Source organism: Nyctereutes procyonoides, unplaced genomic scaffold (assembly GCF_905146905.1).
Source record: "Nyctereutes procyonoides isolate TBG_1078 unplaced genomic scaffold, NYPRO_anot_genome, whole genome shotgun sequence".
Lineage (NCBI taxonomy): Eukaryota > Metazoa > Chordata > Mammalia > Carnivora > Canidae > Nyctereutes > Nyctereutes procyonoides.
In genome coordinates, this window is record NW_026575139.1 from 1756547 (window position 1) to 1769329 (window position 12783).

Sequence of the window (12783 nt, forward strand, 5' to 3'; positions counted from 1 at the left end):
CTGGATGGGATCCCTTGATACCCCTTACCCCCAGGCCCATGGCTAGCCACCCAACCCCTGGCCCAGAGCTGCAGGACAGGTTTGCATGGTTAGAAAAATCAGGTGCTCTGAGTCTGCTCTGCCATCACTAGGCTTGACTTGAGTCATTTTACCCAGTAGCAGGGTAAGCTGAGCTCAATGGGATAAGTGAATAAGGCCACAGTGGGAAATAGCCAGGGGGAGGATGACAGGAAGGGAGAGGTGATCAAGGGCCATGCCGCCAGTGGTGAATCAGGAAGAGGAGTGGGCAGGCTTCCCTGTGCTCTGACACTGGGGACCAAGTCTGAGAGCATCCTGCCGTAGCCCCCAGTGCCCAGCACCATGCCCAAAAACTATGTGGGGGGATGAACCGAGATGCTTTCTTGGACAATGTTATTTGTGTTATAAAACTCCAGACTGCCTCCCTGTCTCCCTCTGTAATTCTAAAATGGCACCAATACTTAGCTGACAAGGACTTCCAAGGGCTCAGTGTATGCTTTCCTTACTTGCTGGGTAGTCGTGCACAGACTAGATTCCTAGATTCCTACCTAGGCTGGGGACATGTCCAGTCCTCCCTGTTGACCCCGTCCTCCTCAGCCTCTGTCCCCAGAGCACCTGCACTTTAAGGGCTCCTGTGTCACTTGCCGAGGGATGCGTTGCCTTCAAGAACTGGGTACTTCTAGAGCAGCACAGACGGGGGACCCCAGGGCACCAGGGCCAGGGTGGCAAGCTCCATCAGTAAGTGGCAGGTGTAGGAGTGACCTTTGGTAGGTGCTTGGTGGGGAGGAGACAGAAGTTTGTGGGAGGGGGACTAAGCAGTCCAGGCTGCTGGCCATAGAAGCCCTGGAAAATTCAGGCATGGGGTTCTACCGAGTTTCCCTAATGATTCACAGGCTTGGCTCTGAGAATTTTGTTTGGGTTTCTTCAGAGCTTTTAACCTTTAGCATTTCTTGTTTAGAGAAGTGAAGCAGCGAGTGGGAGAGAAACTGGAGAAGCTGCAAGGCACAGTGAGCCCAGACCAGGGCAGTGGGGGCCCCTACCTCAGCACAGCAGCCATACAGGTCTCACAGAACCGGTGTCCACACTCAGTCTGCTTCGGGTTACACAGCACCAGGCGGCACTTCTCACACTTGTACTTGTCCTCCACGGTCTTCACAAACCTTTCTTTGTAACCTCCTTGTTCGGGGACGAAAATGGACGTCCCGGCGCTGCGATCAGGGTGCAGCTTTAGCGGTGGGTTAGTCTGCAGTGTGCCGGGGGAGTCCATCTTTTTACTTGACTCCATTTTAGGAAAGAGAAATTCTGGTGGGGGGAAAGGTAACAGTCATGAGTAAAATGCTATCATGTCATCCTGTGCAAGGAAAGGATACACAGCTTTGGGGGTGAAAAGTGCCTGAGAGCTGTGGGTTTGTTTGTTTGTTTGTTTGTTTTTCAGTTTAAGTAACATACAAGAACCTTCCTGACTTTAACATGTGATGGGAACCAGACATAAGCAAACATGCTTCTTCCCTTTCTATGTAAGCCAAACATGACTATTAACATTACTGTTCAAAAACTTCCAAAAAGTATACCAGTTGTGTCATTAAAGTTCTTTGAAATACAGGTAATACTTTGCTGTAACTTAAAATTATACACATCATTCTGATATTTTGGCCAAAGCAACAGATGTTCTCAGCCAGTTTTAGTTCTTGGTTCACCTCCCTGCTGATGAATGCCCGTGACACGACTCAGGGGTGGCCTGCCACATGGTGATGGCATTGCCATGGAGCCTGCGCTCAGAACAGTGTCACTCACTCCTCAACAGCAGACACTGTGTGATGGTGTCTGCAGACTCTTCATGCTACTTTTGCTCCCAAAGAGACCCCAAGAGTCTGCCCACAATGCTCCAATCTGGGCACACCGTGACTGGCACCTGCTTTCCGCCCACACGGCCAGCCTGGCCGCAATGTGACCCCACGCTGTGCACCACAGAGTTTCAGGATGCACCCACTGTGGATTTACAGGCACTTTCATGCCTGGGGATGGACATGGGACTTTCATGCCAGAGGGACACTGGGACTGAATGGGTCTCCTGTGCCCATATGGGCAGGCTCTCCTCCCGCACATGGTGACAAGTGCACAGATGGCTGCTTCCCACCTGTAAGTTCCCATCAACAGGCAAAATAACAGCTCCTACACATGAGCCACAAAGATTCCAGACTGTGCAGGTCCGCCAGCTGAAGTACACAGTAGCACATCTGGTGAACCTACAGAGGAATTTCTTTCAAAACTCACCAGGTCTCTCAAAACTACACTGTGTTCTTGCTCAATCCATTTATTTCTGCTAATTACAAAAATGAGGGCCAAATTCCATCTACTTACAAGGCCCCGGGTGTCTGTCCCCTCATCCCTTCCCTTTTCTCCCCAGTGCAAGGTTGGAACAGGAGGCAGACCCGTACCCCAGGCCACGGGGTACTGGGTGCAGAGCCCACTCTCTAGAGCCTTGTTCCTCACACTGCCTTGTTCTGCCTCTTTATGAAGCTGAAAGAATGAATGCTTTACAACTAGGAATGTACAGAACGCCAGCAGCCTAACATCTGACAAATAAATGAACTGGTGTTCTAGCCACACTCAGGCTAGTTTTAATAAAATAGAACATCACTGTGGCAAAGTGTGGAAGCCTCCTGTGAAATCCATCTATTTATAAAAATAAGAAAAAAAGCTTTCAAAAAGACCTCAAAAGGCCAGCTGCTCCTTGCTCACAATTTTGTTGATCAGAATCCTATTCATTGTGATGCTAAGCAGGAAGGTGCCTGGTGCTTGCTGTACCTGTCAGAGAAAATAGTTGACCAGGAGCCAATCTGCTGCCAACTGGCCATGCCATCTCTGGCACTGTGTGACCTCTCTCACCTTCCACACCAGGCCCTTGCTTCTGCAGATGCTCAGAGTTCACCTCCGCACCTTCTCAAGGACCCCCTTTGCCCTGTCTGTACTTTTTCCATGACACTTCCCACCCTCTAACTCTGCATGCTTGTTAACTCTCTCTCTCCTTGAGCAGGATGCAAGCTCCCCAGATACGCAGGTTTTGTTGACAAATTCCAGGTACCTAGAAGAGTGCCTGAGGGGCAGAAGCTACCCGGTATGTATCTGCTGAGCTAACAGATGTAAAGGTGAGGTCTGAGCCACTAATAGTACCAAGCTACGTTTCTGCGACAACCGACTCTTCCAGGAAAAGAAAACTCTTCAGCTTTTAGATCTGGTCTTGGAGCTTCTAGCCTTGAAAACTCTTCTTAGATTATAAGCTACTTATGAGTTTGGTTTAGTATCTCAGCCAATAATGTACAGGAAGCTGCATGTTCAATAAACAGTTTTTAATGACAAATATTTGATTCTTTAAAGGTGAATTCCTATTTCAAACCTGAGAGACAATTAACTTTGGATTAAACAAATGATAAATAATAAATGTTCATTTACCTACAACATGTCATTCTCTGTATAAATAAGAATACAGTTTGAGATTTTTTGTTTTCGTAGGCTATTTAAGATAAGTGAACAGATGCAAAATGTATCCCAGGCACATCAAAGAAAGCATCACAGCAGCCCTGTCCTAAAGGGCACATGACAGCCTATGGCCAGCAGGCCCATCAGGACTTACCTATAATGTAAGTTACCTTACCCTGTAATGTAGGGTGCCAACGGGAGCATCTCTGCAACGGGCGACTGTGGGACTCTGACAATCCTACCCAGCATCCCTGCATCTCATCCCACGCATGACCCATTCCCAATCTAGGCTGTGGGCTGGAGAATGAGCCTTAAGGGAAGGAGGGAAAGATGCTCTACCATGCTTGGGCTATAGAAACCAGAGCAACACCAGACCTCCTCTACCTTATATTCACAAGGAAGGAAAAAGAAGAGTAAGAAAATGGTCTAAATATGAAGTGTCCAGAATAGGCAAACCTATACAGATAGAAAACAGATTCATAGTTGCCAGGGCTGGGGGAGGGGAGTGTGTACTGGTGTGTACAGGCTTTCCCCCTGGAGTGATGGAGCAGTTCAGGGGTGATGAGCAGTTCAGGAACTGGATAATGGGACGGACTATCTCTGTCTAATGTATCTCTAAATACATTACAATTCATCGAACCAGACTTTTTTTTTTTTTTATGATAGTCACAGAGAGAGAGAGAGGCAGAGACACAGGCAGAGGGAGATGCAGGCTCCATGCACCGGGAGCCCGACCTGGGATTCGATCCCGGGTGTCCAGGATCATGCCCTGGGCCAAAGGCAGGCGCTAAACTGCTGCGCCACCCAGGGGTCCCCGAACCAGACATTTTAAAGAGGTGAATTTTACAGTACAAGAATTATATCTCAATTTAAAATCTAAACAAAAAATATTGCAAAATAACTGTTCAAAATGGCTCCCTGTGGGTTTGGTTAGTTTGTGTCATTTATACATAGTGGCATATACTCTAAAGTATAGGACTCTAACATTAAAACTGTATATGCCCAACTGCTGTGATCAGTGACAGACATCTAAGGGAGCACAGTGAGACTTTCATTGATTAGAACATTATGTGCCCTCAGAAAAGACAACAAAAAACTAAAACATGGAGGTGTGAAGTGCAAGGAATAAAGACCAGATCCCCTGACTGCAACTACCCAGGGGCAGATGCTCCCTTCTGACAAACATCCAGAAATGCACATGAAGAAAATATGTCTTCTTTCTCCCCGCACACAAACTGTGTCACACATCCAAATTCATCAACAGCTTCCTTTTGAAACCAATGCTGTATTCTGGCCATTTTTCCCATATCAGCGTATACAGATCTACTTTTTTATTTTGTTTTTTATTTTTTTGTTTTGTTTTTTAATATTTTATTTATTTATTCATGACAGACAGAGAGACAGAGAGAGGCAGAGACACAGGCAGAGGGAGAAGCAGGCTCCATGCTGGGATCCCGACGTGGGACTGGACCCTGGGTCTCCAGGATCATACCCCAGGCAGAAGGCGGCGCCAAACCACTGGGCCATCGGGGCTGCCCTACTTTCTTATTTTGAAGGGCTGCATACAGCACTCTACTGGATGGTTTACCTAATTGATATAACCAGTTCCACTAATGGAGAAACTCAGGCTGCTTCTGATGTTTTGCTATTTTTTTAAAAGAATTTTTTTTTGAGAGAGAGCGAGAGCGTACAGAAATGATGGGGAAGGACAGAAGGACAAGAAGAGAACTCCAAGCAGACTCCTTACTGAGTGCAGAGCCTGAAATGGGGCTCAATCCCAAGACCCTGAGATCATGACCTGAGTCCAAATCAGAGTCAGGTGCTAACTGATTGAGCCACCCAGGCGCCCCGATGTTGTGCTATCATGAACAATCTGCAGTGAACATTCCTGAACTTCTATCTTTGCACGTTTAGGCAACCACACACCAACAGAACTGATGGGTCAGAGGTGATGTGCATTTTATGGTACTCTAATCACTGCCAGACACTTGTAAAAGGTTGTATATTACTTATTTCCTTCAATATTTACTAAACTATTAAATATTATTTTAGAGGGCAATAGCCCATTTCATTCAAATACTGACGCTTCCCACTTTATTTCGCCTCAGGTGTTCCCTGGAGAGTATTGCTGGCTACATTGTTTTACAAACATCAGGGCTTTCAACCTGGGAATGCTGGAGGGCATGCCCACCACCCTTCTACGTGGGTGGGAGCACCCTTCTCCAGGAGTGATTCTGCAAAGGCTTGCCAAACCAATCACATTTTATTTCAACAAATACAACTAGGCACCTATGACATACACAGCTCTGTGCCTCACACATCAGGGACACAGCCCCTGAGAGCTTTGAAGGAGTCACGAGGAGGTGAGCACTCCAGGGTCAACAAGCAGAGGATGATGAACAGAAGGTACAAAGGGCTGCAGATCTTCAAAAAAGAAAGATAGCACATTGGTTTTGGGGATACTGAGACTTCAGGAGTTGGACTGGTGGTATCACTTCAATTCCAACAGAGGAGGACAAGAAGGAGCAGCAGACATGGCACTGTGAGGTGGCTGTGGAAGGGAACCTGGTGTTAGCGGTTTCAGGGGAGGAGCCAGTCAGGCAGGACATCTGGCACTGAGTAGCCTGGGTAGTAAGGGTGGCCCAGTGTCTCCCTGAGATGGATCCTTGAGCACAGCACTGACCCCCAGAGTCTCATTTCTCTTTACATGAAAAGCAGATACTATAACCCCTAACTATCTGCACTATCAGGCATTACTATAATATTTTAGGTTGAGGCCATCTGCAGACTCTGCAGCACTGTATACAGAGAAGATGCGTCCTCCCACCAACTGTGGTCAGGGAATCTGCCAAGGATTGGCCTGTTTCCTCAAGCTATTTAGACAGCCCCAAGCCTTGTTTTAAAAGGCGCTTCTGAAATAAAGACATAAAAAAAAATAAATAAATACAAGGCGCTTCTCAGCAATATGACAAGAAAAAGAAAAGGCATATCAATTGGAAATGAAGACATAAAACTATTTCTTTTTCAGACAGCATCATCCTGCATATATAACTCACAAAAGAATAAACTAAAAATGAGTTGAACTAATAAACTGATTCAGCAAAGTTGCAGAATCAGAGGTCAATATAAAAAAATCAATTGTATTTCTATACACTAGCAATAAACAACCCAAAAATGAAGTTAGGAAAACAATCCACTTATAATAGTATCAAAAAGAATAAAATATCCAGGAATAAACGTAACCAAAGAGGGCAATGTATGTTTACTGAATATTATAAAACACTGTTGAAAGACATCAAAGATGAAAACAAATGGGAAAGCATCCCATGTTCATGGGCTAGAAGACTGCTGAGATGGCAACACTACTCAAACTGATCAGATGCATCTTGATTCCTATAACAATCCCTACTGGTTCTTTTTTGCTGAAATTAAGTGGAATCTAACAAACAGATGGAAATTCAGGGGACCCAGAATAGACAAAACTCTCAACAAAGAACAGAGCTAGAAGACTCACACTTGTTCCAAAACTTACTACAAATTATTTGGGACTCTGTGATATTGGTATTAGACATACAGATCGATGAAAGAAAACTGAGAATCCAGAAATAAACCCTCATGTTTATGGTCAACTGGTTTCTGACACATATGTCAAGGTCTTTTCAATGGGGAAGGAAAAGCATGCACTCTGTGCCAGCAACCTCACTATTGTTATGGAAGGCCCTCGCTCCTGGGTGTTCTCTCTAAAGCTCTTCAAGGGCCTCACTGGCTGTTACCACCCAAGAGCTGCTTAGATATCCATCTCCTTCCCTCCCAGGTGAGCAACTCAGCATAACTCCAGCACACAAAGTATTGTTTCAGGGAGTACAGCTGGGTGGGTTCTAAGACCTCCCTGGCTGGTATCCTTCTTTTCTTCAAAAAAATGTATTAGGTGATATTTGACACATAAAAAAGATTATAAGGCAGGGAGCCTGGCTGGCTCAGTTGGTAGTGTATGTGGCTCTTAACCTCAGGGTCATGAGTTCAAGCCCCAGGTTGGGTGTGGAGCCTACTTAAAAAATAAAATAAAATAAAGATTATGTGCCAAAAGGACAACAACAAAAAGAGCCCCAGAATACACCACCTGCTTAAATGTCACCACCTACCTGCATGCTCCTTCCTCAGCTGTCGTCCTCTCTCCAGAAGTAAACGTCAGTCTGAAATTTGGATCTATAAGTCTTTTGCTATCATATATATATATCATATATATTTTTCTTCTTAAACAATATACTTTTGCCTGTTTTTAATTTCATGGAATGTGAGGCACCTGGGTGGCTCAGTGGTTGAGTGTCTGGCTTTGGCTCAGGTCATGATCCCAGGGTCCTGAGATGGAGTCCTGCATCAGGCTCCCCTCAGGGAGCTTGCTTCTCCCTCTGCCTATGTCTCTGCCTCTCTCTCTGTGTCTCTCATGAATAAATAAAATCTTTAAAAAAATAATTTCATGGAATGTTATTGCACCATATGTAGTCCTCTGCCATCAGTGTTATAACTTTTCACCTGTGTCTGCTGTGTGCATGATTATGCTTCCATTCATTCTCACTGCTGTATAATATTCCACAGCTCATCTATCCACTTTCTGATCACAGTTGCCAGTCCTTGCCGTTATGAAAAGTGTGCTCTGAACACTTTGGCACATCTGTCCTGGTGTCCTCATGTAAGTTTCTCTAGGGTCTGTGCCCTAGATCAGGCAATCAGGGGTTAGCAAACTATAGTCTGTGGGTCAAATCTAGCCAGTAGATTGTTAGGTTACTGTTACCTATTGTCTATTTCCCTGAAGCCAAGAATGCATTTTAGGTTTTTTTTTTTTTTAAATTTATTTATTTATGATAGTCACAGAGAGAGAGAGAGAGGCAGAGACACAGGCAGAGGGAGAAGCAGGCTCCATGCACTGGGAGCCCGACGTGGGATTCGATCCCGGGTCTCCAGGATTGCGCCCTGGGCCAAAGGCAGGCGCCAAACCGCTGCGCCACCCAGGGATCCCCTCATTTTAGGTTTTTAAAGGGTTAAACAAACAAACAAATGAAACAAAGGCAACTAAATCACAAGACTGTATGTGGTCCACAAAGTCTAGAATATTTATCATCTTGCCTTATGTAGAAAGAGCCTGCCGATCCCTGCCCTGGACTCCACATCTAGACTACAGAGGTACTGCTGATTTGCAGGTTGAATGCATGGCCAATTTATAAGCTAGAGCCAAACTACTCTCCAAAGTCAAGCAGGATAAATGTTTCTTTTAATCCACATCCTTGCCAACACTGGGAATCAAACATCTTAGGTTCTGCCAACCTAGCAGGTACAATGGTCTTTTTTTCTTACTCTGATGATTTAAAAGTTTAGTATCTTTTCATATATTCATGGGCCACTTAGGCTTTTTCTTCCATGAATGCCTGATTGTGTCTCTCTGTCATTTTTTAATTGGGCTATTATCTTTTATAATACTGATTTGTGGGGGTTGCTCACATATTCTGTTAAACCTTTGTTATATTTATATGTCTTCCCCCAGTTTGTGGATGGCTTTAACTTTATTTATGTTTTTTAAATGAAGAGAAGTTCTTAATTTTAATGTAGTCAAATTTACCCATATCTTGGCCTTTTAAAAATATTCACATTATCTTACAGGTAGTGTTGATGAAAAAGGGACAACAGCATATACAAAACTGAAATAAAAAGCAGCTCCAACTCTATTACAAAATTGTTTTGAAAAGAAGAATATTATGTTCAAATAAAACTAGAAAATAAGCCATTATGTTAAATTGACTAACATTGCTCATGGAAAACATTCTTCCTTAAAAAGAGATTATTCAAGTCAGAAATGACATGAACCCTGAGCAGGGCCTAGGGGTAGGTCCATGACCTTCTGCATCAGTGAGATGCCTGATGTGGGCCTTAGCTGGCCTAGGGAAAGCAGGAGCTAGACACCTCAGCAGGTGCTAGGACTGGTGGACAGATGAATATTCTCAGGTTTACTGATGATCCTAGACTTGCAGGCCATCAACTGTCACTATGAAAAGTCAGTTCTAATAAAAAGTGTGAGTCATCTAATCACTTCCTAAAACAACTAGGACAATAGGAACAATGTCTTTAAGTCTTAAAATAAGACAAATATCCACCTATTGTGTCCCAAGAAAAAGCGAGTTTGGATTTGGAAAAACCACCATTGGAGGCAAATTTTCCATAATCAACTCAGAGGCAGACAATCATGAGCATTCCTAAAGCTGGACAGTAATGTGGTGATCACCTTGAAATCATCTGCAAAGTCATATAAATGGAGAAACCACAGAGGTAAATTTTCTTCCGAGTCCCTTCAACCTATGTAACAGGGAAGAAAGAGACCTCAAGATCACCAAAGGAAACAAAACTTCCATCTGTAAGACCAAATTTTCAGTAGCAACTTGGGAGGGCACATTTTTTACCAGAATGCCTTTTAACTAACAGGCTCAAAACAAATACAATAAATAATTTATCTTTTATCTTGTTTGCCTCCCTAGGCCATCTTAAATCCTTTCTGGAATCTCAGGTGCAGTGTACATAAATTAGGCAAACCCAAAGTTGGTCACAACACTAAAAACAGACTAATGAATTGTATCAGTGAAAATGGTTGAGTAAGAAATTCCAAAAGTCTATCCTTCAATAAAATCAAGGAAAAAAAAAACTGGCAAAATCCATCAGAGGCAACTTCTTGGAATCTTGGAAACTAAATGAAAGCTTGCAGCAACGAGAAGAATACTTAATCATGAGAAACCAGCTGAACCTTGGTAAGCACAATGAGCACAGTGCCATTTTACCCAAACCTGAACCCATGCACCAGGATAATAGTCTGTGACTTGGAACAGGTATCTGGCAAGGAGGTGGAGGGATAGCAGGAGAAGAACAGACCTCATTTGCAAAGAATTTCGGTGGTTTGTTTTGACCTATCTAGAAGATCAACTCCAAGCACTTGGCTTTATCTCAGTAAACTCAGAATTCTCCCAATGTTGACATGGCTACCGGTAGTGGTGGTAGGTGGTGGTTATTGAAGACATTTAGGGGCAAATTTATTAGTTATCACTGCTCACAGCAATCAGTAACAACTGAAGCAAACAATAGATTAACCAAAATGTTGAGAAGAAAAGCTGGGGAAAAAGGCCTCTGACAAGCTTCAATGTGTTTCCGGGAATCTAGAAGGCCACATAAATGCCCAGGACTGTGTGCATGCTCAGGAAAGACCTGAGAAGGCCTCAAGCCTCTGGCTGAACTTCAGGTTCCACACAGAGGAAATGAATGGTAAATAAGAGTTGTCAACTGCCCGGCTAAAGTGTTGAAAGCATACCCCAACACTCGTAAAAACCCTATCCAAAAAGACTAGGAGATAATTTTGGTTGTAGGCACTTAAAGAAATGTGTTCCATCACTATGCTATTAGAACAAGGACTTTAATAACCACACATGATAAAGAATATAAACTTTACAAACTTAGCTCAAGAAGTCATTACACAAACAACTATAAAAACAAATCCTGGGGAGAAAAAGAATCTCATTTCCAGATTTGCCACATTATAATATTAAAAGTGTCCAATTAAAAAAAATTACAGGGGCAGCCCGGGTAGCTCAGCAGTTTGGCACCACCTTTGGTCCAGGGCGTGATCCTGGAGTCCGGGGATCAAGTCCCACGTCGGGCTCCCTGCATGAAGCCTGCTTCTCCCTCTGCCTGTGTCTCTGCCTCTCTCTCTCTCTGTTTCTCTCATGAATAAATAAATAAAAATCTTTAAAAAAAATTACAAAGCATGCAAACATGAAGGTATGGCCCACACACAGGGGAAAAAGCAAAAAATAGAAACTATTCAGGAGGAATGCTGGACACTGGACTTACAAATAGTTTAAATCAGCTATTTTATATATATTCAAAAAGATAAAGGAAATCATGTCCAAGAATAAAAGAAACCATAAGAACAATGGCTCACAAAACAGAGTATCAATAAAGAGAAGAATTTTAAAGGAACCAAATAGGAACTCTAGAGCTGGAAAGCACAGTAACTGAAATGAAAACCTCATAACAGGGATTCAATAGCAGAACTTTGGCATAAGAAAGAACTGGAGAACCTGAAGATGAATCAACTGAATTTATCCAGTCTAAATCACAAAAGGAAAATACAACAAAGAAAAATGAACAGAGCCTCAAAAACCTGTAGGGCATCATCAATCATACCAACATACACATTAGGGGAGGTTCCAGAAAGGAAAGGAGAGAGAGAAAGTGTTGGAAAGAACATTTGAAGAAATAGTGGACAAAAACTTCCCATAGATGATGAACACTATTAATCTGCACATATAGGAAGCTCAACACCATTTTAGTTTAAACTCAAAGAAATCCATAATAAAATACATTATAATCAAACTGTGGAAAAACAAAGAGAAAATTCTGAAATCAGCATGTGAAAAGCTACTTCACACACACAAGGATTTCCTCAATAAAGTTACAGTTGGCATCTCATCATACACCATGGAAAACAGAAGACAATGGGATGACATGTTCAAAGGACTGAATGAAAAAAAATCAACTAGGAATCCTGTATCTAGCAAAACTGTTCTTCAAACATGAAAGAGACACTCAACAAAAAAAATAGAAAACTGAATCCATCAGCATGTTAAAAGTATTATATACTTTTAAATACATAGTGGGATTTATCCTAGGAAAGCAAGAATGGTTTAAGAAAATCAATGTACTGTATCACATTAATAGATAAAGGAGGAAAAGATGCAATCATTTCAATTGATGTAGAAAACTAGTTGACAAAATCTAATACCCTTTCATTAAGACCCTCAGAAAACTAAGAATAAAAGGGAACTACCCCAACAAGATAAAGGATATCTATGAAAAGTTCACACTTAATGGCAAAAGACTGCAAGCTTTTACCCTAAGATCAGGAAGAAGGGAAGGAAATATGTTTTCATCACTGCTATTCAATATTATGCTGGAAGTTCTAGCTAGAGCAAGAAAAAGAAGTAAAATGCATCCAAATAAGAAGGAAGTAAAAGTATTTCTATTTATAGATGACAAGGTCCTACATATAGAAAATCCCAAAGAATTCATAAGAAAAACTAGAGCTAATAAAGGAATTCATTAAAGTTGCAGGGTACAGGATTAACAAAGAAACATCAGTTGTGTTTCTATACAACAGTAATAAACAATCCAAAAAGGAAATTAAAAAAGCAATTCGATTTACAATAGCATCTACGAGAATAAAGTACCTAGAAATAAATTTAGCCAAGG

The 12783-nt window shown here is 42.6% G+C and overlaps 1 protein-coding gene across 1 annotated transcript in view; it reads right to left on the reverse strand.

The window, feature by feature from the left end:
- TRAF3 (TNF receptor associated factor 3) overlaps positions 1–12783 on the reverse strand; it is a 113185-nt gene that overhangs the window by 30480 nt on the left and 69922 nt on the right. The window contains exon 3 of the mRNA XM_055304138.1: positions 1059–1320. Coding sequence (XP_055160113.1) covers positions 1059–1303 — 245 coding nt within the window. The 5' untranslated portion in view covers positions 1304–1320. The remainder of the gene's footprint in view (positions 1–1058; positions 1321–12783) is intronic.